Source organism: Amblyomma maculatum, chromosome 11, assembly GCF_055883805.1.
Source record: "Amblyomma maculatum isolate TAMU_Amacu chromosome 11, ASM5588380v1, whole genome shotgun sequence".
Taxonomy (NCBI): Eukaryota; Metazoa; Arthropoda; class Arachnida; order Ixodida; family Ixodidae; genus Amblyomma; species Amblyomma maculatum.
Window position 1 is genome coordinate 71869138 of NC_139354.1, and position 25272 is coordinate 71894409.

General features: G+C 42.1%; 1 protein-coding gene across 1 annotated transcript in view; it reads left to right on the plus strand.

Annotated features, from left to right (window-relative positions):
- Nucleotides 1-9974: 9974 nt before the first annotated feature.
- LOC146174142 (uncharacterized) overlaps nt 9975-25272 on the plus strand; it is a 64729-nt gene continuing 49431 nt past the window's right edge. Inside the window, exons 1-3 of the mRNA XM_084583124.1 lie at nt 9975-10080; nt 11631-11759; nt 21398-21454. Coding sequence (XP_084439250.1) covers nt 10038-10080; nt 11631-11759; nt 21398-21454 — 229 coding nt within the window. The 5' untranslated portion in view covers nt 9975-10037. The remainder of the gene's footprint in view (nt 10081-11630; nt 11760-21397; nt 21455-25272) is intronic.

Below are 25272 nucleotides of genomic sequence, written 5' to 3' on the forward strand. Positions count from 1 at the left end.
GCTTGATCGCGGATATTCTTGCTGCTTTTAGGATAACTAGCTTGAGACCTCTGCCCGTCGGTCTTAAAAAAATAACGTACAACTGAAGCATTAGAGCCTATTCGTGTCGCGCTATAGACAACATAAGCAAGCTTCAAAAATTTAATAACGATCATTTTCTTTGGACTTTTCATAGTTTCGAGTTGAGCTGAAATTAAATAATCGGCCAATATATTTTCCGAGTAAGAAACCAATCTATCGAATACTCAGAAATGCAACAACTTGAACTGCTTCCAATAGTCACTTCTCTCTGCATGGTACTAACCTTATTGGTTACGAAGAGCTGTGAATATAAAACATTTCAATGATCTAGCCCCAGCACGGTATCTATCATTCGATGAAGTAGAAATAGTAAACATTGTCATGTGAAGTCATCATTCAGTGCATGTGAATAAATAACTTCTCAGATTTTTATCAGAGGCTTCTGATACAAAGCCTTTTCAACCCTCAATTCTTTATTTCAGTTTTGTTAATAAAGCATTGTTTTCGACGCCGCTGGTGTGTTCACCAAGTGAGACCTAAGGCTCCTTTTCTGCCTAAAGTGGGAATTTTCAATTGGACGAGTCGCGCTAATTTAAGCAAAAGGCGTCATAAAACACTGGAAACATTGAACATAAACTTCTTTCAGAACGCATGCGCAGATTGGCAGGCCAAAATTTCCAATTTCTGACTCATCTCTCTGCCTTTTCGTGCGATAATCTCACCCACCTATTCACGCACTCACGTACCCACCCGCCCACCTACAAAACCACCAAGCTAAGTATTTACCAGCCGCCCTCGCACCTAACTACCCCCATTCGCTGGCAAATGTCTGAAGACAAACATTAGAAAAAATAACAAGTTAAAAAACCAACGAAGACTTCTTTGCAGATGAGGGACGATGGTAAAGAAACGTCTTTAATGATAGGCTGGAAGATTAGAGAATAAAGGAGATGCGACTGAGGGTTGAGTTCAGGGGCCGCATAGAAACAGTAGTGATGGAATTCTCTGTGTAGTTATGAAGCTAAATGCAAATACGCTTTGTTTTGTAAGTAATATAGCTCGGATTCATTATTATAAAGTAGTTTTGGGAATATCGGTAACTACTGTTTCATTGATGCCATGATTTCCTATTCTGGAGGTTCCGAAGTAGCAGGTGGTGGCTGTCCGCGTGTTTTGTGTTTTCCAAAGTCTAGAAAAACACGGTGAAAATGTTTGCCATGTTGACTACCCTCCTACATACACAAATGTTGTTGTGAACATTTCTGTGATTTTTTGCTAAGCAACGTGACTGCCTCCTGTGCCATGATAATTTTGGTCGACCTAAATCGGGGAGCAGATTTGTGTTGCGAAACTTAAAACCGGTATGCGCTCCACATAGGACGCAGTTGTCTGGTAGGAGTCCAGAACACGGCACAATCGTTCTTGCATAAGGGCTGCATAACGGCCAGGGCATACCGTCTGAGATCCAAACGGGACAGATCCAGCCGGTTTGAGATTATTACGGTACATGCTCTGTTCGCCCTAACTTGCATATCGGACGCAGCCTGTCTAACATGAGATCCATACAGGAACGTATTGAAAGGCTTTAGATTCATATTAGGTTAAAACTGTTCGGCTTTGCCTTCTTACCGGATATGGTCTGCCCGGTATTAGCTCTATACTGAAATTGTCTACAAGTTTGGAATGTTATACTTGTCCTGTACAAAAATATTCAAATATTATGCAGTTTCAGTCGCTGCGATATGGGGTTTATACTTGACAATGTGGCAACTGGTAAAAGCAGTTTTGTCTTGATAAAGGTTCTCTCAAGTAGGCTGGTACTAGGATTGATAAATAAACCCAGATAATGGTTGGATTATGCACTTCATAAATGGTTCAGTGCGCTCCAAAGCCGCAAATACTGAAATTGTACCATAGCTAAAAAGAACAAGAAGTGGAAGCTGTGACAGATTTTCTCTTCTTGGGCTCCAACATTATCCCGGAAGGAGACTGCAGCCATGGAATTAGGAGACGCCTGCTTCTGGGAAAAAGAGCCATGGTTAGCCTTGACCGCCTAGTAAAGAGCAGAGACATTACACTGCCAACCAAGATCCGTATACCTCATGCTATGGTCTTTCTAGTTGTGATTTCTCTTGCTCACATGGAAATCAGTGAATGTGCCTTCGTCGCCGGGTTACATGAGGACAACAATTGTCATGTATTGGTCTAGTTGGATTTAGCTTCCAGGTCGACCAGCGGGAGAGGAGTGAGGCATAGCAGTGCCCACATTTCTGAGTACTTGGGATTGGGCTCATCGGAAAAAATCATAATTTGAAACGATGCGTTGCTTAGGCGGACATGGATGTGTTAAAAATATGAACAGAGCCGTTAAGCCCCTTCTCTCTGTTCACGCGGCCTTGATGCACACAATCTGATCAAAAGCTACATCTGAAATTATGCCGACTACTGTGTTCCCACGTTATCTAGGTCACCTAAAAAATCACCACTGCACAAAACGGTATCAAAAGCGAGCCTAAGTTTTTTGTACCGCAGACACATGAGCATGCTGTATAAAAGCCGCACTGTATACTTTATGCCGAATGAATGTCACTTACCTTCTGTAGCCTTTTCACTCCAATATAAACTGCTCAAAATATTGGGTGCAGAAATGATGCTCTGTATAGTTTCTCTATATTTTATTGGGGCATCGCTTGGCTTGCCGCGCGGCAATATCACGCTCCAGCAAGTGATAACTATCGCAGCTTGCTTTGTAGTGACTTAAATCCAAATATTGCGTGACCACTAATTGAGGGATCAGATGCGTGATGACTACACAAGGTTACGTGTGCATGGCACGGAAAGCCGCAAATGAGAAGCAGTGGAGGAGCCTTAACTGAAGCATAAAGAGACGTGAGGGCCGAACACGTTTTAGGTAGCCGCACTAAACCCATATTATCGCGAATTTGCTCATCGTTCAGCTGAGACGCCTGCTGGGCTGGCAGTTTGTGCATCCATCCGCTACCTACTGCAATTGCCTCCAATGCCGCTTGAAGTAGAAGCTCGTTTGCAATCATTTCTGTGACAGAGGAAGGTCCTACCAAGTGGCAAGGAAGGTCAAAAAAGTGGGGTAGGGTGAAGAGTTGAACAAAGATGCACACAAGGCATGATTATATATAGGCAAACAAAATATGCCACCGGTGAAAGTTGGTATTCGCGCTGAGAGAACTGCTATAGGCTCCAAATATATCGTGGTCGCACTGACACTTTCGCACTAGTGACTTCAGCGTAACAGCACACTTTTTTATTTCCTTTCTTGTTGGCGGGAGATAAAGGACGATCAGGGCTCGAGAGGCGTCAAAACAGTTTTTAAACGGCTCCCCAATTTCGCCAGGATCCGGCAGCATTAGATTCTATTTAAGGGAGTATGGGCGGAAAATGTCTGTTTCGGATAGTTACCAGAGTGTGCAGTAAGAATGCGGAAGTAGTAAAAAAGATACCTAAAAGATTTTCCACCTCATTGTTCCCTTTAGGAACAATACTGCCGCGAAACCTTCAAAACTGTATTTGTTGTTTTTCAACGGCAGCCGGCATACAGGCTTATCACTCTGATTCTGGATCGCGTATCAGTTCCGTAATCTTTGTTTGTTAATGCTCGATGTCGCGAGTCACACCTTTATCAGTTTCGTTGTAGCGCAAGATGCACCGAGATCTATCTCGAAGATTCCGGCCACTCGTGTGTCTTTCCACAATGTTCCAGTCCGTGCTGGTAGCTGTTTGCGACGTTATCTAGATTGTTCTGTGCAACCTTTAAATTGAGCGTTGGCGAGTGTGACGAGCATTCTTTGTTCGACGATCGACCAACACGTTTGCTGCTATCGCCGCCGCCGAGTTGCTTAGTTCTTTTGCGGGCGCCAGTCAGCCCAATAAAGAGTTAATTTCCGTAACATCAAGCCTGTGCCTTCATTTATGTCGTCGACCCTGGTCACCACCACGTGACAATATAACTGATTGCTTTCTCTTTACTTATCTTCTTTGATTTGAAACGCCATACTACACTGTTTCTCAGTAAAACATACACATGAAGCACTGCTTTGGAAAACCCCTGCCACTGAGACTGCAGACGTTTTGTACAAATGAAGGCTAGATAATTTGGCTACCGACTGCGGTTTATTTAATTCATGCCTTTTTTTTTAAATACTACAGGCCCCTTACGGGGCCCAAGCAGGTGGGCATACAGAACGTTTACATTGAACACAACAAGTAGAATTCATATTACGGCAATAACACATGTTTAAGTAAAACCAATAATATAAATATTTCAGACGGCTGACAATGCACAAGCGTCTTTTGAAGATGTTATGAACGAGAAATAATCAAATAGTGTTAGCAGTGAACAACATGCCGGTAATAGTTGGCGCCAAAATGAGAAAAACAAGATCAAATTAGCATATGAACATAGTTCTATCAGTACTAAACAACTGAACTGATACTCTAGCCTATGCGAACAAACTAAAGCTATGCGAATGAATGCTTAGGAACCGCTTAGTACAGAAAGTAAGGAATGTAAGAAAAAATTCGCAGTCCCTTGGGGATCCCCCCCCTCCCCCCATTGAGGTCATTACTCTGCAGAAATAGTGGCTTCAACCTTTGTAGCGAATGGTGCTAAAGTTGGCGCATCGGTGATGAAAGAATCTTGTTTGTTGCATTCTCGGATGGTGGATGGAAAAAAAATGAATTCTTGAATGATTGAAATTGAACGAATTTGCGAATGGCTCGAAGCTATAAAAAGAAACACTTTGTGTGGCCCTCAATATTTTAATTACGCCCAAGCCTATTGTTACAAAACTTTTATCGCAAACAATATATTTTACGAACCGATTTTGACATGAACATATTCATGAAGCGGGAACAGAAGCCACAGAAATGATCAGGATGCAGCGGACGCTCGACTTTTACAGGACTGCACTCGACGAGCAGATCGTCGAATGAAAGCGCTTTAAGAACAACACTAAAATTTAAAACGCAAAAATAAAGTAAACAAATATAATACGAGTTTTACTCTATTCAAAGACAGCAGAGAAAGCAACCATCGCCTGTAAAGCGCGTTAACCTCCCCTCTGATATCCCGTTATGTGCGTCTATGCTGCGGTTACATAGATATAATTTTTGTCGCTGTTATTACATGACGACAAAGATAAAAAGACGTCTGAGAATCCAGTTCACTGTGAAAGCATCCCGGTTGATTCTATGTCCTTCATGTAGCCTGTCCCAAAACTGCTACTATCTTCGAAACATAGGCACAACTACCACAGTCGCTATGTGACACCATAATGATTTCGCAAATATCATCAGTGGTAATACATACCCAAAATATTATCTATCCGTGACTTTATAATAGACATATTCTAAAAGAAACTATATTTAGCAAAGCTATCGCGCTGTTAAGGGATAAAAGTTTTAAGGAGTCGATGCCTATACGAACTCGTATTTATCTAAAACGTACCAACTGACGGCCCTTCTTGCCCAGGGCATGAAGGAACACCGCATTCTGAGGAAACTGGCTTCACCACATAATATGTGGGCTGTGTTTTATGAAACAAACTTTATATTTTCAAGAGTTGCTACCCTTTTTGTTTGTTATTTACACAGCGTAATGAAATATAACTATACACTGCACCTCCGCCAGGGCCCACGAAGGTTTGATTGAAAGGAGGGTGTTCGGAGAGTGGAAGATATCCATGTATTGGGAAATCAATGCCCAGATACTGTCCACGGCGAGTAGCCGCAGAGAAATGTTTGCTCGGTTGGAAACCATCTCACACAAAGAATTTGCTGCGCTTCATGACGACATATACGGAGACTAAGGGCATATAAACAAAGGAATGAACGTTTATGCGTCATGTCCCACATTTAAAAAACTGTAGTTAAGATATGTATTCTAGATTCCAGCACAAAACAACAGTTCCAATAAAATTATTCACTAGCCGAGCATTGTTTACTTGCCTACTTTGTCACTTCTAGTTTTGGGTAAATCTACTTCTTCATTCAAACTGAACTTGACCCATACAGCAAAATTTTCTATTTATTACGTTCGGACCTTTTCTCTTTCAAATAATCGAATTATTGAGACGATTGACGGGTCTGAATATATGACTTCACTAGTAGAATTAATACCACCGTATTGTAGAATGTGAGTTACAGATTGGCACAGAAAAAACGAATGATTGCATTTACCTATATAACATATGTCACTTCAGTGAAACAGCGCGAAAGATGCCCGAAGGCGAAGCGAAGAAGAGACAGGAAAGAGCGCTAACTGACAACTGAATTTTATTGAACGAAACTCGTACAATATATAGGAAGGCAGTGGAAAAGATAATCAGATGCCGTCAACGTCACATGGCGGTAAAGAGCGAAAAAGCGATAAAAACATAACAGGGTGATAAACCTAAACGTGTGCTGATTTCAACAAGAGATGAAAACAAAATGAAGAAGTTTAAACTTGATGACAAAAACAGTAAAAGGAACATTGTGTAAAGAGCCAAAAAAACGGTAAAAGCTAAAAGTCAACTGAATTCGAAAATGGACGAAAACAAAGTGGAAAAGGTTACACTTGAAGACATAAACAGTCAATGAAACATGGTGTAAAAAACCTTAAAACAGAGAAAACATCACTAGCAGGTAACAAGTATAAAACCGATAAAAACTGACGAAATAAAATTGTGGGAAAGGTAAAAACTGTTAGAAAGTGACCACATGAGGATAAAAATTGCGCACAGACATTCAGGAAAAACGAAGAAATCAATGATTAAAACACGCGTAGCGAGCGAAAAACCTAACAAAGCTGTTCCAAGAAGGCAAGCTCACTCTCGTACAAAGATTTTGAGGCATCGCTCACACAATCCGAGCCCTTTCTTTTTATAAAGAACGCTTCTTTCAACTCCCGGGCTACGCTATCCCTACTTCTATCTAGAACAACTGTTTCGCGTAAACGAGGCATGCATTTGCATTCTCTGCAATGAAATGCTAAATTAGAGCCAGTGCCGTTTCCAAGTGAGCGCTCGTGTTCCCTTAAACGTTCGTTCAAGTACCTTCCGGTTTGTCCGATATAAACTTTGTCGCATGTAAGCGGAATCTGGTATATCACCTCTTCCCTACTCCTGACGAACATGTTAGCATGCTTCACGCCACAGGTTTGTTCTCTTGGTTTTTCGTTGTTAATCCTATAAAACAACGTAGCTAGCTTGGAAGGGGCAGAAAACACTCCAGGAATCTTATTGGCAACTTTTTTCAAATTATGGGCTATACGGTGGGAATACGGGACAACGGCTGGTCTCGCCCTCCTATTGCCTTCCTGGGTAACATTTCTCTTTTTGCCTTTAACTTTTTGGCGCAAAGGTTCAGTCACTGCCGATATCACTGTCTGCGGAAAACCTGCCCGTAGTAGCCGTGCTGCCTGCAGTTGGAAGCTTTCCTGCATGCAGTGCTATGATCTCATTATTGCAGAGCCTAATCCTTATGTGGCTATCGCTCGTTTCACATAATGAGATCATGTGAGCCCTGCATGCAGGAAAGCTTCCAACTGCAGGCAGCACGGCTACTACGGACAGGTTTTCCGCAGACAGTGATATCGACAGTGACTGTAGCTTTGCTCCAAAAAGTTAAAGGCAAAAAGAGAAATGTTCCCCAGGAAGGCAATAGGAGGGCGAGACCAGCCGTTGTCCCGTATTCCCACCGTGTAGCCCATAATTTGAAAAAAGTTGCCAATAAGATTCCTGGAGTGTTTTCTGCCCCTTCCAAGCTAGCTACGTTGTGTCCTAGGATTAACAACTAAAAACCAAGAGAACAAACCTGTTGCGTGAAGCATGCTAACATGTTCGTCAGGAGTAGGGAAGGGGTGATATACCAGATTCCGCTTACATGCGACAAAGTTTATATCGGACAAACCGGAAGGTACTTGAACGAACGTTTAAGGGAACACGAGCGCTCACTTGGAAACGGCACTGGCTCTAATTTAGCATATCATTGCAGAGAATGCAAATGCATGCCTCGTTTACGCGAAACAGTCGTTCTAGATAGAAGTAGGGATAGCGTAGCCCGGGAGTTGAAAGAAGCGTTCTTTATAAAAAGAAAGGGCTCGGATTGTGTGAGCGATGCCTCAAAATCTTTGTACGAGAGTGAGCTTGCCTTCTTGGAACAACGTTGTTAGGTTTTTCGCTCGCTACGCGTGTTTTAATCGTTGATTTCTTCGGTTTTCCTGAAGGTCTATGCGCAATTTTTATCCACACGTGGTCACTTTCTATCAGTTTTTATCTTTTCCACAATTTCATTTCGTCAGTTTTTATCGGTTTTATACTTGTTACCTGCTAGCGATGTTTTATCTGTTTTATGGTTTTTTACACAATGTTTCTTTGACTGTTTCTCTTCAAGTGTAACTTCTTTCACTTTGTTTTCATCCATTTTCGAATTCTGTTGACTTTTAGGTTTTACCGTTTTTTGGCTCTTTACACCATGTTCCTTTTACTGTTTTTGTCATCAAGTTTAAACTTCTTCATTTTGTTTTCATCTCTTGTTGAAATCAGCACACTTTTAGCTTTATTACCCTGTTATGTTTTTATCGCTTTTGTCGCTCTTTACCACCATGTGACGTTGACGGCATCTGATTATCTTTTCCACTGCTTTCCTATATATCGTACGAGTTTCGTTCAATAAAATTCAGTTGTCAGTCAGCGCTCTTTCCTGTCCCTTCTTCGCTTCGCCTTCGGGCTTCTTTCGCGCTGTTTCACTCAAGTCACAATGAACCAACTAGCCCAGCAAAAAGTTCTGCTTGATAACATATGTATTGCTGATAATCGAGCAACCACCGTTTGCATTAGTTATCAAACATCAGTAGGATGGAATGTATTCTATTTCTCGCCTATGTCAAGGAATGACAATACGGGTGCAGCACGTATTAGAAAATACCAAGACGGATATGGTTAATTTTTTAGTACGCTGTAATGGACGTAGTGTTTTTGCTTCTGCGGCTTCGTTTCTTAAGAAGATAAAATGTGTAGAGGCACCGCACTCCATGACGATGTAAAAGGACGCGCGGCATTGATATGCTCTCTGATAAACTCGTCGAGATAGCTGCCGTTCCTTTGGGTAGGCGCAAAGATACCCATAGGAAACCGAAACTATGCTGTTGGACCGTTCTGTCTGCCAGGCGCTTTTGCGGCTGCCAAGTTTTCCGTTGCGAGATACATAAGTGCGTCGCCCTTGCTAACAGGGCCCCACCCGGTTTAGGCCGCTGGAGGCTTTTCGGGTGCTTGTTTGCTGTTGCGGGAGCAAACCAACACGTGACACTTCAGGGACAACACGTTCCACCGGAGCTTGCATGTAGGCATACCAATGATAGATCTCGAAGCCTAGCTTGTGAATAGAGCTTTGGCTAGGATATAATTGGCAGTACAAAATGTAAAGACAATATATTTTGCTCTGCAAATTGTCATTTTGCATGAGCTGATATAAGGTATCCAGATTTTCTGCAAAACCTAAATTAGATTTTATGCACTTCTTTAAATCTGCTGGTATTTCTTAACGTAAGTGTAAACCGGAATGTTATAAATTTACGAATATGAACAAGGCAAACTTACCATTATTGAGCCTGATCCCTAGGTATACCTTAGCACGACTATTTATGTCTGCTGCATTTCTGTGGTCTTCTGCTGAGTAACATTCACGACGCCTTTTGTTTTTATACGGCTATATGCAATAGAAAAGCCTGCATAAGACACCGTTGCCTTAGTCGTGATTAGAAGATACTCGTAGGACAGAGAATTATAAAAACAGAAAGAAATCTAGAGCCTCGAAACCCCTTCCGCTTCGGTAACTCGATAAGTTAGGACCTTATCATAGGGACGTAGAGGAGGTCGCCAGTCGACGCTATATTTTTGCAGCCGCTATCGTCGGTCTCACATATTGCCTTTAGCCGAGGTGGGACGAAGCATACGCGCAGCAGTGCACGACGTTAAAGTAACAATTAGAAGTTGGGGAGTATGAAGATCGTTCTCCTTATTTCATTTTTGCATGCGGCTACAGGTAAGGCTTTTGTTTTATTACGTTGTGATATACCTTACTCTTTGATGAGCTTGGATGGCTTTAATTCTACATACAATGCACCATCAACAAGAATCTATTTAGGAGCATTCCCTCACATCTAAAACATTATCCTGCTTTCTGACTTGAACTATATAGTCGCATGTATGCCTGCTTCTTTGAATGCAAGATAACGTAAAGAAAGTTGAAGAACTTTTGTAGATCCACAGTTCGTTCTGTTTAAACTTTTATAGGCGCCGAGTATTTCATTTATATCCTAATCATCACACCAATAGCTTTGTTCAGTGTAATCTTTTTCATTATACAACTAGACTGTTTCAGCAAAAATTGCGCACAGTTGTGGAAAGAAGAGTAGAACTTTGAAATCCTGGTCATCAAGTTATCATCATTCAGTTGAACACAGAAAATATCCGTGCAACATTGAAGTTTATGCCCCGTTTTACAAAAGTTGTACATTTTCTGCCATAAAACTTTTACGACTTCGTGTTATGCTAATATTGCTTTGTATGACTGAATGTACTATGTATTCTCGTGAATTGTATTCTTCTGTACCCCCCACTCCTGCCTAAAGCCTGGCATTCAGGCTGGCAGTATGCAATAAATAAATAAATAAATAAATAAATAAATGAATAAATAATGCCTAATCTGATGCTGACAGAAATGTGCAGATAATACGGTTACAACCACCATTCAGCAATTTAGAATCTCTGGACCACTTGAATACCAAATAGAAAAATATTGGCATTATGTGTTGTTGAATATTCCGTTGGGGCAGTCGCAAAACCGCAATCACTAAATAGGACTTGGTTTATATACCAATGCATATATATATATATATATATATATACAGGAAAACAAGGCATCCCATATATATATATATATATATATATGAAGGAAAGAAGCCAACAGTCGGCGAGGCCAAGGAAAGCGTTGGGGATGGTACTTTGTCTTTTTTTTTTATAATAAAAAAATAAACAATAAAACAATAAACAATAAAAAAAAAAAGACAAAGTACCATCCCCAACGCTTTCCTTGGCCTCGCCGACTGTTGGCTTCTTTCCTTCACGTATTACAACGAGTACCCTCATTTCCCCTTAATTGATCTGCTTATATATATATATATATATATATATATATATATATATATGGGATGCCTTGTTGTCCTGTGTATAATTGGTTTCTCGTTTTTAATATTTCAGAATTGCGCTTGAAAACTTGTATTACAAACTGCAAGCAAATCCTTATTATTTTTTCAAAGGGAAACAATAGCTTTTCTCCGGCGTTGCGGGCTCTGACCAAATTTATGTGCCAAATAAAACGAGTCAGATTCAATGCCGGTAATCTTGCAAACATTTCCACCGATTTTGCCACCGACACATTTATTCTGTTTTTGAATTCAAGCAGTGTATGAACCAATGGCTGTCGTTTGTTGAAATAAACGTGGTCAGTAAGATAAAACCTGTACTTCAAAGCCATGCTGGACGTGAACTTGGAACTCAGCAAATTTGTTTTTTTTTTTTCTCATTTTTCAGCACTCACCTCATACCGCTGCAATTTTTCAGCAAATGTAATACCAAACCAGTTTTTATGCCAAGATGACTTTAAGTATATCCCACTTACTAAGGTTTGCGATGGAGATGGAGACTGCAGACCCAGTAGAAGTAAGCAAAAATTGTTTTCTTCGTGTATAGTTCTGCAACTGGAATTTTGGGATATGTTCTGGAACGCAGTCCCGCACAGCTGCTTTCCTTATGTATGCACGGTGAACCTGCCGCACCACACAAGACAAAGTAAAGTTTTCATTGTTACTTTTTTTGCCATTCGTACTGACAAAAGCCCACCTTTGTTGTCGTTAAAAAAATGTATCAACTAAACTACTCGAATTTACGAAACTATAAAAACAATGAAGGGGGCGAGGGTACTTTGCGTTTATAATTCCTTAATGTCTCCCGAGCTAGGTTTTCTTATCGTGTCCTCTTTCCCTGCATACACTTTGGTGTTAACCTCATCCGTCAAATCTCTGAATTTCGGAAACCGCCGCGGTTACTGAGTGGTTAAGACACTCGACTACTGACCTCAAAGGCGCGGGATGGAATCCTGGCAGCGGCAGTCGCTTTTTGTTGAAGGAAAAAATCAAGACGCCCATGTACTGTGCAGTGTCAGTGCACATTAAAGAATCCCCAGGTGGTCGGGATGTCCGGAGGCCTCGAATATGGTGCCACTCAAAGACTGACTCGCTTTAGGACGTTAAACCCCACAAGCCAAACCGACCATTAATTTCTGTCAGTTTTATAATTTACATGCTTACATGATATGTAGCCTTATTATGTGAAAGAGAAGAAAGCCTGGATATACAGCAGCGCTTAAACCAAACTGCACCGCCATGCATAAGTGACCAAAGGTTGCCATAGCTAATACAGGATACATGTATTCCGAGAGGGTGGCAGTCATCGTGATTAGGCTTAATAAGCGGTATAAACTGAAGGTTGTACATGCCTATGCACCTACATGTAGTTATGATGACCAGGCAGTTGAAAGCTTCTACGAAGATGTAGAATCGGCAATGCGAAAAGTAAAGACGCAGTATACTGTACTAATGGGCGACTTCAATGCCATGGTAGGGAAAAAGCAGGCAGGCGACCAGGCAGTAGGTGACAATGGCATTGGTTCTAGGAATAGCAGGGGGGAGTTACCAGTTGAGTTTGCAGAGCGCAATAACTTAAGTATCATGAATACCTTCTTCAGCAAACGGAAGAACCGGAAATGGACATGGAAAAGTCCTAACGAGGAGACTAAAAATGAAATTGACTTCATAATGTGTTCAACCCCCGCCATTGTGCAAGATGTAGAGGTAATCGGGAAAGTGCGATGCAGTGACCACAGGTTGGTGAGGTCCCGAATTAGCCTAAATCTGAAGAAGGAACGCAACAGATTAGTAAGAAAGAAACCCATCAATGAATTAGCGGTGAGGGGGAGGGCAGAAGAATTCAGGATCTCGCTACAGAATAGGTATTCAGCTCTAACCGAGGATGGCGACATTACCCTAGAAGCAATGCACAATAATTTTAGAGATATCATTACTGAGTGCGCGGTAGAAGTAGGCGGTAGGATAGTTAGAGATGATACCGGCAAACTGCCTAAGGAGACGAAATATTGGATTAAGAAACTCCTGAGTATGAAAGCTTCCAATCCAACAGACCAGATCGAATTGGCCGAGATATCAAAAGTAATCAATAAGCGCAAGGCGGCTGATATAAGGAAGTATAACATGGAGAAAATTGAGCATGCTGTAAAGAACGGGGGAAGCCTTAAAGCGATAAAGAAGAAATTGGGCATAAGCAAAAACCAGATGTATGCGATAAGGGACAAGGCAGGCAACGTCATCACGAATATGGACAAGATAGTCAAAGTAGCCGAGGTGTTCTATACAGATCTCTACAGCAGCCAAAGTAGTCAGGATCATGACGAGATTGGCGGCGGGGAAAAACAGTCAGATGTTCCACCAGTGACGAAGGACGAGGTCAAGAAAGCATTAGAAACTATGAAAAGGGGGAAATCATCTGGAGAGGATCAGATAACTACAGATTTGCTAAAAGACGGGGGGGGGGATATCGTGCTAGAAAAACTGGCCACCCTGTATACGCAGTGCCTGGTGTCATCGATGGTACCGGAACCATGGAAGAGTGCAAACATTATCTTCATTCATAAGAAAGGGGTCTCTAAGGACCTTAAAAATTACAGACCAAACAGCTTACTGTCTGTTACGTATAAGGTATTTACTAAGGTAATCACTAATAGAATCCGGACAACCTTAGACTGCAATCAAGCAAAGGATCACGCAGGTTTTCGGAAACGGTACTCTACTATCGATCATATCCATACCATTAATCAGGTGATAGAAAAATGCTCGGAATATAACCAGCCCTTATACATAGCATTCATTGATTAGAAAAAAGCAGTTAACTCAGTTGAAACATCGGCGGTGATGCAGGCATTGCGAAATCAGGGTGTAGACGAGCCGTACGTGAAAGTGCTGGAAGATATATATAGTGGCTGCACGGCAACCAAAGTTCTGCATAAAGAAAGTAGCAAAATTCCCATAATTAAAGGAGGTGTTAGGCAAGGAGACACAATCTCCCCAGTACTATTCACAGCTTGCTTAGAGGAAGTATTCAGAGACGTGGAATGGGAGCAGTTAGGGATAAGGGTAGATGGAGAATACCTCAGGAATCTGCGATTTGCTGATGACATTGCCTTTCTAAGCAACTCGGGGGATGAACTGCCAATAATGATTGATGACCTAGACAGGAAAAGTAGAAAGGTAGGTTTGCAAATCAATATGCAGAAGACTAAGGTAATGTTCAACAGCCTCGGGAAGGAACAGCAGTTTACATTAGGTAGCAAAGTACTGGAAGTAGTAGGCGAATATGTCTACTTAGGACAGGTAGTAACCGCAGATCCGGACCATGAAAAGGAAATAACAAGAAGAATAAGATTGGGATGGAGCGCATTTGGCAAGCACTCGCAGATTATGACTAGCAGCTTACCGGTATCGCTCAAGAGGAAAGTATACAACAGTTGCATCTTACCTGTACTCACCTATGGGGCTGAAACGTGGAGGCTAACCAAGAGAGTTCTACTTAAGTTGAGGACAACCCAGAGGGCTATGGAACGAAAAATGGTAGGAGTAACATTAAGAGATAGGAAGCGGGCACAGTGGGTCAGCCCCTTCATGGATCACTGCCTTGTCGTGGCGGAGGAGCTTGCGAAACTCGATGAAGTCGTGAGCTCTGCTGTGTAGGGCCACCCAAGATAGACAGGTCACGGCAGAGAGGTCTGACAAAATGTGATTCACTGGAGAAGGTAATGGCAACCCACTCCAGTATTTCCTGCCAAGAAAACCCTATGGCCAGTCACAATACCATTAATGATATGGCGCCGGAAGATGAGCCCACCAGGTTGGAAGGCGTCCCACATGTTACTGGGGATGAAAAAAGGGCGATTCCTAGTAGCTCCAGGACGAATGAAGCGGCTGGGCTAAAGCCAAAAGGACGCTCAGTTGTGGATGTGCCGGGAAGCGACCGGAAAGTCCGATGTTGCAAGGAGATATATAACATACCAACATGGAATGTAAGATCTATGACGCAAGGTAACCTGGATGTCGTCAAGCGAGAAATGGACAGATTGAACACTGATATCTTGGGAAAAGCGAGCTCAAGTGAACCGGAATGGGAGAATTTAACTCCGGCGACCATTATGTCTTTTATTGTGGGCACGAATCCAAGAGAAGGAATGGGGTCGCTCTCATAGTAAACAGAAGAATGGGCAAAGCAGTGCTAGGATACAACCCCAAAAACGACCGATTGATTTCACTTCGGATCCCAGGTCACCCTTTCAACATAACAGTTATCCAAGTCTATGCACCGACCACTACTGCTGAAGAAGCTGACGTTGAGAGATTTTATGCGGACCTACAATGCCTTTTAGACCGCACCCCATCATCAGACGTCGTTTTTCTCATAGGAGACTGGAATGCTAAGGTCGGGAGTGAAGAAATATCCGGAATTGTAGGCAAGTTCGGTCTTGGCGAGCCAAATGAAGCTGGGCAGAGGCTAGTAGAGTTTTGTCAAGAAAACAACCTGACCATAGCGAATACTCATTTTCAACAGCACAAGAGGCGCCTGTACACATGGACTTCACCGGACGGTCTGTAAAGGAATCGGATCGATTATATTCTTTGCCGGCAGAGATAGAGAAACGCTATACAAGCAGTAAAAACAAGGCCTGGGGCCGATTGTGGCACCGATCATCAGCTTCTTGTTGCCAAAATTAAGCTTCGATTGAGGAAAACGCAGAAAACTAGAAGGCCTTTCAGGTATAATCTGGATCAAATTCCATTAGAATATGCTGTGGAAGTGAGTAATCGATTTCAAGAATTAGATCTAGAAGACAGAGAGCCCGAAGAGATGTGGACTGATGTTCGTGATATAATACAAGAAGTTGCTACTAAGGTAGTTCCAAAGCAAAAGAAATGCAAGAAAGCAAACAGGTTATCTGAAGAGGCTTTGCAAATAGCTGAGGAAAGGAGGATGGCAAAAGTTATGGGGGAAAGAGAAAGATACAAGGTTCTCAATGCGGATTTTCAGAAAATAGCAAGGAGAGTTAAGAATGCCTTCCTGAACATACAGTGCCAAGCAGTTGAGGACAATAGCCAATTAAGGAACACAAGAGCTCTGTATAAGACAATCAAAGATATCAAAGGAAGCTTGTGCTAAGCTGGGCGTGATAAAGGACAAACGAGGCAAGGACCTCACTGAAGCCTCAGAGATAAAGAAGAGGTGGCAGGAATACACAGAAGAACTCTACAAGAAGGTCCCGAATGTGCAAACCCAACATAAGACGGTTGTGATTACTGATCTCGAGCCGGGCATCCTGAAGAGTGAAGTTGAATGGGCCTTAGCCAGCCTTGCTAAGAACAAAGCTAACGGAATTGATGGCATTCCAGCTGAGCTGCTTCAAAACCTCAACCATGACGCTGTTAGCATTCTGCATACATTATGTCAGAAGATTTGGACAACCCTGCAGTGGCCACATGATTGGAGGAGGTCAGTTTACATCCCCATTCCAAAGAAAGGCAGTGCCAAAGATTGTTCCAACTACCGCACGATCGCGCTTATTTCGCATGCTAGTAAGGTGATGTTGAAAATCCTCCAAGGTAGGCTGCAGCAGTATGTGGATCGGGACCTTCCGGACGTGCAAGCTGGGTTTCACAAGGGCAGATGAACTAGAGACCAAATTGCCAACCTTCGCTGGATCATGGAAAAAGCAAGAGAGTTCCAGAAACCCATCTGCTTCTGCTTTATTGACTATGCGAAAGCGTTTGACTGCGTAGATCACAGCAGATTGTGGCAAGCTCTCCATGAGATGGGAGTTCCAATTCACCTCATCTATCTCCTCAGGAACCTGTATGAAGGGCAAGAGGCCACAGTCAGAACTGGGCATGGTCTTACTGATTGGTTTCCGATCGAGAAAGGAGTGAGGTAAGGCTGCATACTGTCGCCCTGCCTATCTAACCTATATGCTGAGTGCATCATGAGGAAGGCTGGTCTGGACGAGTTTCAGCTGGAGTGAAGATTGCTGGAAAACGTATCAACAAACTTAGATATGCGGATGATACCAATTTAATGGCAGAAAGTGAAGTGGAGCTCAAGAGACTTCTGATGCGCGTACAAGAAGAGAGTCAGAAGTTTGGGCTTAAACTGAACATTAAAAAGACAAAGATCATGGCGTCTTGCCCTATCAAGTCCTATAGCATCAATGGACAAGAAGTGGAAGCTGTGACAGATTTTCTGTTCTTGGGCTCCAAGATTACCTCAGAAGGAGACTGCCGCCATGAAATTAAGAGACGCCTGCTTCTGGGAAAGAGAGCAATGGTTAGCCTTGACCGCCTAGTAAAGAGCAGAGACATTAGTCTGCCAACCAAGATCCGTATAACTCGTGCTATGGTCTTTCCAGTTGTGATGTATGGATGCGAGAGTTGGACTGTGAAAAAGGCTGACCGCCGAAGAATTGACGCGTTTGAATTGTGGTGCTGGCGAAGACTCTTGAGAGTTCCTTGGACTGCCAGAAGATCAAATCAGTCGATATTGTCAACCATAAACCCTGACTGCTCATTGGAGGGTCAAATTCTAAAGTTAAAGCTCAGCTACTTTGGTCATTTGATGAGAAGAGAGGAGTAGCTGGAGAACGATTTGATGTTGGGGAAAGTTGAGGGTCACCGGAGAAGGGGTAGACAGCGAACGCGATGGTTAGATGGCATCCTCGAGGCACTGCAGATGAAGTTATGTGATGTTAGGAAGATAGTGAGAGACGGGAAAGCGTGGCGTGACATGGTCCATAGGGTCTCGAAGAGTCGGACACGACTGAACGACTGAACTGAACTGAACAGTGGGTCAGAGAAATAACTCAAGTTACCGACATTCTAGTGGAAATTAGGAATAAATGAGCATGGGCAGGACATGTAGTGCGAAGAGAGGATAACCGATGGTCGCTTAGGGTAACAAACTGGATTCCAGGAGAAGGAAAGCGTATCAGGGGGCGGCAGAAAGTTAGAAGGGCGGATGAGGTTAAGAAGTTCGCGGGGGTCAAGTGGATGCAGCTAGCACAGAACCGGGTTAAGTGGAGAAATATGGGAGAGGCCTTCGCCCTGCAGTGGGTATAGCCAGGCTGATGATGATGATGTATTCCGAGCTCGACTATCATTCTTGTACTCTTCCAAATTGGCAACTCCAGGATGACGTCAGCTTAGTAGGTTGCGAAAATTGAATATTTGGGAGAAAGCGCGAGAACATCGCAGCTCAGAAGCTCATTCTGCCATTCAATTGGCTTTTTGCAATTGGCAATTGGTTTTGAATGTGTGTGTGTATGAAGATTGGAGCAATCTACTACATAACCGTCACATTGTTTTTTTTGTTTTCTTATGAACAGCACACATGTTACAGCTGATATATTCCTGAGGCTGTGTGCTGTGTTTTAGGCTACATTTCGAGACGTCATCAAAGCAATTATTTTCTAACTATATACGCCATTCCCTTCACTGACATTACATTTTACTTCACACAAGGATCAATACTACGCAAGATATTTACAATGTACCGTCAGTGTGTTTTCATTTTTTTTTTGCATTCTCAATTGCATAAGAAAACAAAAACGTCATTAAAAAGAATTTCAGTGCAGTCGTTACGTTGTCGCACAATACCGTTTTGAAGCGACAAGAAACTACTCTGCCGCAGAGGAGCAGCACAAAAAGCGAGGACACAAGATCTCATTGGACTAGTGTGTTTTTCTGTTATTGTTTCTTGCGCTGCTCCTCTGCATTTATGCCTCATCGACCAGCCCACACTGATGTATTATTGCGAACGCAATGCTACGACAGCATAAGCGAGACATTGGTGTCCGCAGCTGCGCCCGGAAGAGGCAGCCGTGCCGTGAAGAGCGTAGGTATACGGTCTCCTCATAAAACATCAGCCTGCCATGGCATTTGAATTCACGTTACCTCTATGTCACGGACAGGAGCTGTCAACTCTGGCCACTCCTTTCATATGGGAGGGTGATATCAGAATCAGACTGCCAGAACTTCTTGCATTCTCGTTACCCCTTCGACACGCAGGCAAGTTCATACGGCTTGGTTGAAGCATGACTTTATATGTGGGCTGGTAGCTTACGCTATCTCGTCATACCCTTAAAGGAAGAGCTTAAATCTCCCCAATAATGTAGCACCTTACACTCACAGGGCCTGATAAAGGAATAATGAAGAAGACAAAGGAAGCTTCAGCCGTTGCTTTCGCAATTCAGCTAGGCTTAACCAAAGCTAAACCCCAACCAATTTTTATTCTATCCTCCTGCTTCACAGGAGCTATCCGAATTGGGCAGCTTCTGCAAAATCGAATGCTAAGTGTTTTTGTGAGAAACATTCTGCGATTTTTAACCAACAGTTCCGACAACGACAATGCAGGGGCCAGATTTGATTTGGAGCTAGTGGTAACATCGAAAGGAAATGATCTCTTTCGTAGTTGCCCGTTTAGTTTTCAAGAACAATCAATATACGGAGGCCATTTCGCGCTAATCTTATACGAGAAAAAAGGTTTGTGATAAATGGCAAACCCTTTTAGCGCTGGTGCAAGAATGCAATGTGACTGAACTAATTACGCCAAGTGACAGAGAGTTTGAAACACAATTTCTTTATTTAAAATGCTCAGAATTATATTTCAAGCATTAAAACGGCGGTGATTGGTAGTTCCTTCTGAAGGGTCCTTCTCGGAAAGCATTAAAGTTGAAGGCCTCTTCTTCAGAAAAGTATCCGCGAGCCTCGGTCTCGCACGACGAGTGATATGTTCAGTCTTCTCTAACTTTTTTCGGGTAAACGAAAAAGGATTCAATAAAAAGAAACAACATCGGGCACCACTGCGCAGGAAATATGCAGTCAAGGCGCTCGACAGTAGAACACCAAGGAAAAAGCAGAAATAGGTCACGGCTTTACCGCGGCGAGACAAAACACTGCGGGCGAATAGGGCAAGCGATAGGGTCAAAGCGCTAACGGCAGCACAAGAAACATTGCTCCTCGCGTGGCAACAACTCATCCAAATACGCCTAAGCCATTATTGCAGGCACTGCTTCTGCCTTCTGCTCGCAGATCTTCGTACCATGGTCCGTGCACATTCCGTTGGCCCTTAGTACTAGCTGGCCGCCCCACGCTGGCCTCCAGCCAGGCAAGAAAGCCACGAGCATTGCATTCCACGCGTTTATCTATTTTGCTTTCCCCGCAGAAAAATTCCGCCCCCACAATTGACAGCTGCCTCATGCGCACTCGCGCTGCCCGCGCAAACACTAATACAAACAGGAAACTACGCGCGCGATTTGAAACAATAAATGGAGCTGTAGGACCCCACAAAGTTTAAGTGCCGTAATGATGTTTATATGAAGTTAAAGTTGGCTAATTATAATCCGTTTAATACATGTACATCGTTGTTTTATTCTATATATATATATATATATATATATATATATATATATATATATATATATATATATATATATATATATATTGGAGTTTAAATGCTCTTTGCTAATATACTAGTTGATGTTTAGAAATATTATAAGAGGTAGTTTATACTGTTTTACTTTAAATTGCGATGGACGCTCACAATTCCCTCGATTCGAGTGATCTTCTCTTCGTTTGTGAATTTTGTAGGCTGCCTCGTCAGAGCGAAGGCATTACTAAAGTGTTACTTTGAACATTTCTGATTTTCTAAGTTCCTGACAGGAAGAAAAAAAATAAGGAAAACACTTTTCAATGAGTAATGACCTCAGTATATAAGTAGCATTTCACCCAATAAATGTCCGCCGAAGTTTCAGCACTTGTGTCTCCTCGTGTCCTAGTCGTGTGATTTGCTTTGCTACGCTGGTATTTATACATATGATTACTAGCTGCTAGGCGATAGTGAAATCATGTTTGTGAAGGTTATATTTTTATACGCGTGTTGTACATGTTGGGTTTGGTAAGTTTCGAGACTCATTACAGGTAATGCTGTATTAATTCTTCAAAACACGTTTAGGGAGATGCGAAGTGCGTTTTAGACGAATTAAACCACTGAAAAAAGACAAACAACTCAAGAATTGAAGTTGATTTTAGGTAGCGCTTACTGCTGTTATACGCTATATCGTCCATAGTGATGATTTGGCTTCTATATGTAACTTGATATTAATGCAGCAGCATATGCAATAAATTATCGGTTTGCAGATTACAACCGACACTATTGGATTCTCTCATCCCAGGACGAAGACCCTCATGTTTGTGGTAAGAAAAACTTCACTGCGATTTTTTCTAGGTTCCTTTTTAGCATTCGTTTTTGTATTCGGCGTGAAATACAGAATAAAGCTAAACACGCTTGTAAAAGTAATGTTTATCTTTCATGTGATAACATTGTTTTGTAACAGTGGTGCTTGAATACTAGCTGCTACTTACGTTTTTGTATTAAGACAGTAACAATGAAAAGCAAAATGCTATCATATGTCTCTGCATGAAATTAACAGGTTACATCTGGTCCCACCATAATTTAATGCAGACATTTAGCCAGGAGAATTTATTTTTTTTTAGTCTCAGCTTCATTCTGAGTTCGGAATATAACTGTTTAAGTTCAACAGTTACGCTTAAAACAGGTGAGCCATAGAGAAACATAGTGGGCTCAGGCTGTAACTTAGAAAGATAATGAAACATAACCGAGTCGAAACCTTCAGGCCGTTGCACTGGGCATAATTCGTAAGAGCTGGATAATTACGATACATGTTATTCGCATGTCTTTACTAAAAACTTAAAGAATTAGCTAAATGTGAGAGTAACTCCTGTGTGTGAAATGTTTTGCAAAACACAGTCTACCCGAATGCATGGCGTGATAGGAGGAGGTGGAGGTTAAGAGGTTGTTTAGGAAACTGCCGAGCAACAGTATTTTGACCTGCAGTTAACACATGGTACATGTGACTTGGAAAGCTCCGCATTATCAAGAGACGATCACATTTTATTGGTGAAGACTCAAATGCAAAACGATGGCGCACATTGCTTTAGCATTCTCTAATAGGGAGCATAGAAGCCAGCCACGCGCTACCAAGCCTTGGCAGGTAAAGCAAGTCTACACTCCATGGCGAACGATTTTTTATTCGACAGACAGGGAATCTGACTGAGAGCGTGATGGAAAGAGACCATGAACGTAGGCACTATCCTGCAACATATTGTCGTCACAACCTGCTTCCAGCATTGACACAGGAGGAAAGTCTTATCTAACTGAATGCTGATCATTATATATCTAATTTATCGTGAAAGAGGTGTAACGCTGTGTCGTAAGCCAATGACGAACATACATTGCTACTAGTTTGCCGGCTTTGGCAGATACGTGCGTGATTAAGACAAGCACTGGAATTAAGTAGCCGACGACATGGGAGCCATTATAATTATACCAATGGCCGCTAAATATTGAAGAACTTGGTTTAGGTAACCCGGCTTCATTTTTTCCACACATCACATAAAAAATGATTGGACAAACATTTATTCATTTTCGGTTTGCTGCAAAAGGATGCATATTTAATTATAAGTACTGCCTAAGAAAGTCGTATTAAAGTAAAATACTTCTCATCTGTTAGATTGCTTTGATTTATGTACACCCTCGCGATTTTAGGTTTTTTCAAGAATCGAGTAAAACAGTACTACGCAAGACCGGACACGTGAAGGACAGACAGCATGTGTTTGTCCTTCGCTCGTACCGTCTTCCCTAGCGCTGTTTTACTGGATTCTTCAAGATGTGAAGAACAGACATCATATGTTTGTCCTTCATGTGTTCCGTCCTGCCTAGCTCTGTTTTACTGAGTTCTTGAGCATGTGCCAACCAGCCCGTATTAGCACTCTGCCTAAATCTTTTGATCACCGATACTGTATTTGAGTACCGAAAGGCGAAAATCTTCACTAATAAAACTTTTGATCGTATCGCGTACGAAATCAACAAAAGCGATTAACTGTAAGCGAGTAATTTTACTGAAGCGCTGGCAATCCAAGAAACCGTAAAATAGTTATAGTAAAATGGTTAAACAAAGATTTCTAATCTGAAAAAATGTTCCTATTTTCTGAGATATAGGTAAAGTAAATGTAAGCAGCACCAAACAAAGATAAACGTCCCGCTTTACAAACAGCGGAACATATGCACAAGGCGTGTACCTAACAATAAAAAAAAGACGAAAAAAAAACGTTATCGGGTAGTTGATTTTATTACAAACGCTATCAGCAGGTTTTTGTTGTTGGCATGCAGAGATAACGAAATAGCATCAGATGTGTTTCTAATGCACATCAAGGATCTGCACTAGGTCCTTTATTATTTTTAATTTAAATTCATGCAGTGCAGAAGAGGGAAGCCAACGTTTAGCACTGCTGCGGGTAGAATAGCGTCTTTGTCCGCTTCCTTTTATAACATATTGTCGTCTGGATGGATAGATGGATGGTTGGATGGTTGGATGGTTGGATGGATGGATGGATGGATGGATGGATGGATGGATGGATGGATGGATGGATGGATGGATGGATGGATGGATGGATGGATGGATGGATGGATGGATGGATGGATGGATGGATGGATGGATGGATGGATGGATGGATGGATGGATGGATGGATGGAATATAGGAGCGTTCCCTTTGAAACGGGGTGGTAGCAGTAGCTATCATGCTCATTTTTCTCCCTATATCTTAATTATTGATTTAGAATGGTTAACTAAACCATCATTCTATTTATTAAATTTTTGTTCCTACATTACTAACATTATGTCACTTCTCTGCTTTTAAGCCACCGAACTTACAGTCGTTTTTTGCTAGTTTCCACCGCCGGTTTATTCACCCGGCCACTGTTATCTCTAAACCCCAGAGCTTCAGGAACAGTGATTGCGCCTGCATGAACTTCCGGATGGATACCATTGCATTCGAGTATAATATGGTCAATTGTTTCACTGGAGTTTCCACATACAGCACATGCGTCATCTCCATTGTTAAATTTCTTTTTGTAGCTGCGTGTTCTAAGGCACCCTGATCTAGCTTCAAAAAGTAGGGCACTGCGTCTTGAGTTATCAAAGAAATATTCCTTCCTGATCAGCATTTTCCACTTACGGTATAATTCCACACTCTGTTTCTTTTCCATCGAATTTATCCAATTTTTACCTTCTGTGTTTTTCACCTGTTGCTTAATGCTCTTTATTTCTCCGTCCTTGTGACTAGCATATTTAGTAGTCAGTTTCCTAGTTCTTTTCCTCCATTGTGAGTCAACGCTTTTTAGGTACAGGTATTTAAATACTTTAGCTGCCCATCTGTTACTCTCCAATTTCCTCAGGCGTTCCTCATATAATATTTCACTCTGAGCTTCCCGTACTTCGAAGGATGCCCAGCCCATATCTCTCTGTACCGCCTCATTTGTAGTTTTGCCGTGGGCACCTAGTGCTAATGTTCCAACGGATCTCTAATTTATTTCTAATTTCGACTGTACCTCTGTTTTAAGGCACAAAACCGCATTTCCAAAAATAAGTCCGGGCACCATAATTCCTTTCCAAATACCCCTCAAAACCTCATACCTATTGTACCCCCACAATGCCTTATGCTTCATTATCCCGGCATTCCTTCGCCCTTTGGCCTTAAGTGATTGCTCATTCTTTCCAATGTATGCCAATCCTTCGTTTACCCATACACCCAAGTATTTATATTCTGCTACTCTAGGTATTTCATGGCCTTGTATTTTAAGATCCTGATCAGTTGAGCCGTTGAACATCATCAGACCCAACTTAACTGCGCTGAAACTGAAGCCTAGAGCGTCCCTTTCATCTCCGCAATACTTAACTAGAGTTTGCAATTCTTCCAGACTCTCAGCTAGCAGCACAATATCGTCTGCATACATCAAACCGGGGAGGCGCTGCTCTACCGCCTTTCCACCTAATCTGTATGACAGGTTAAAACCTAGGTTACTGTCTTGTATCCTCCGTTCCAGGTTTATCATATAAAGCATGAACAGCACCGGTGATAGAGGACAGCCTTGTCTTAATCCTTTGCATACTTTGACATCCTCCGTACTTCTTATCCCTTCCCACGTAATTTCT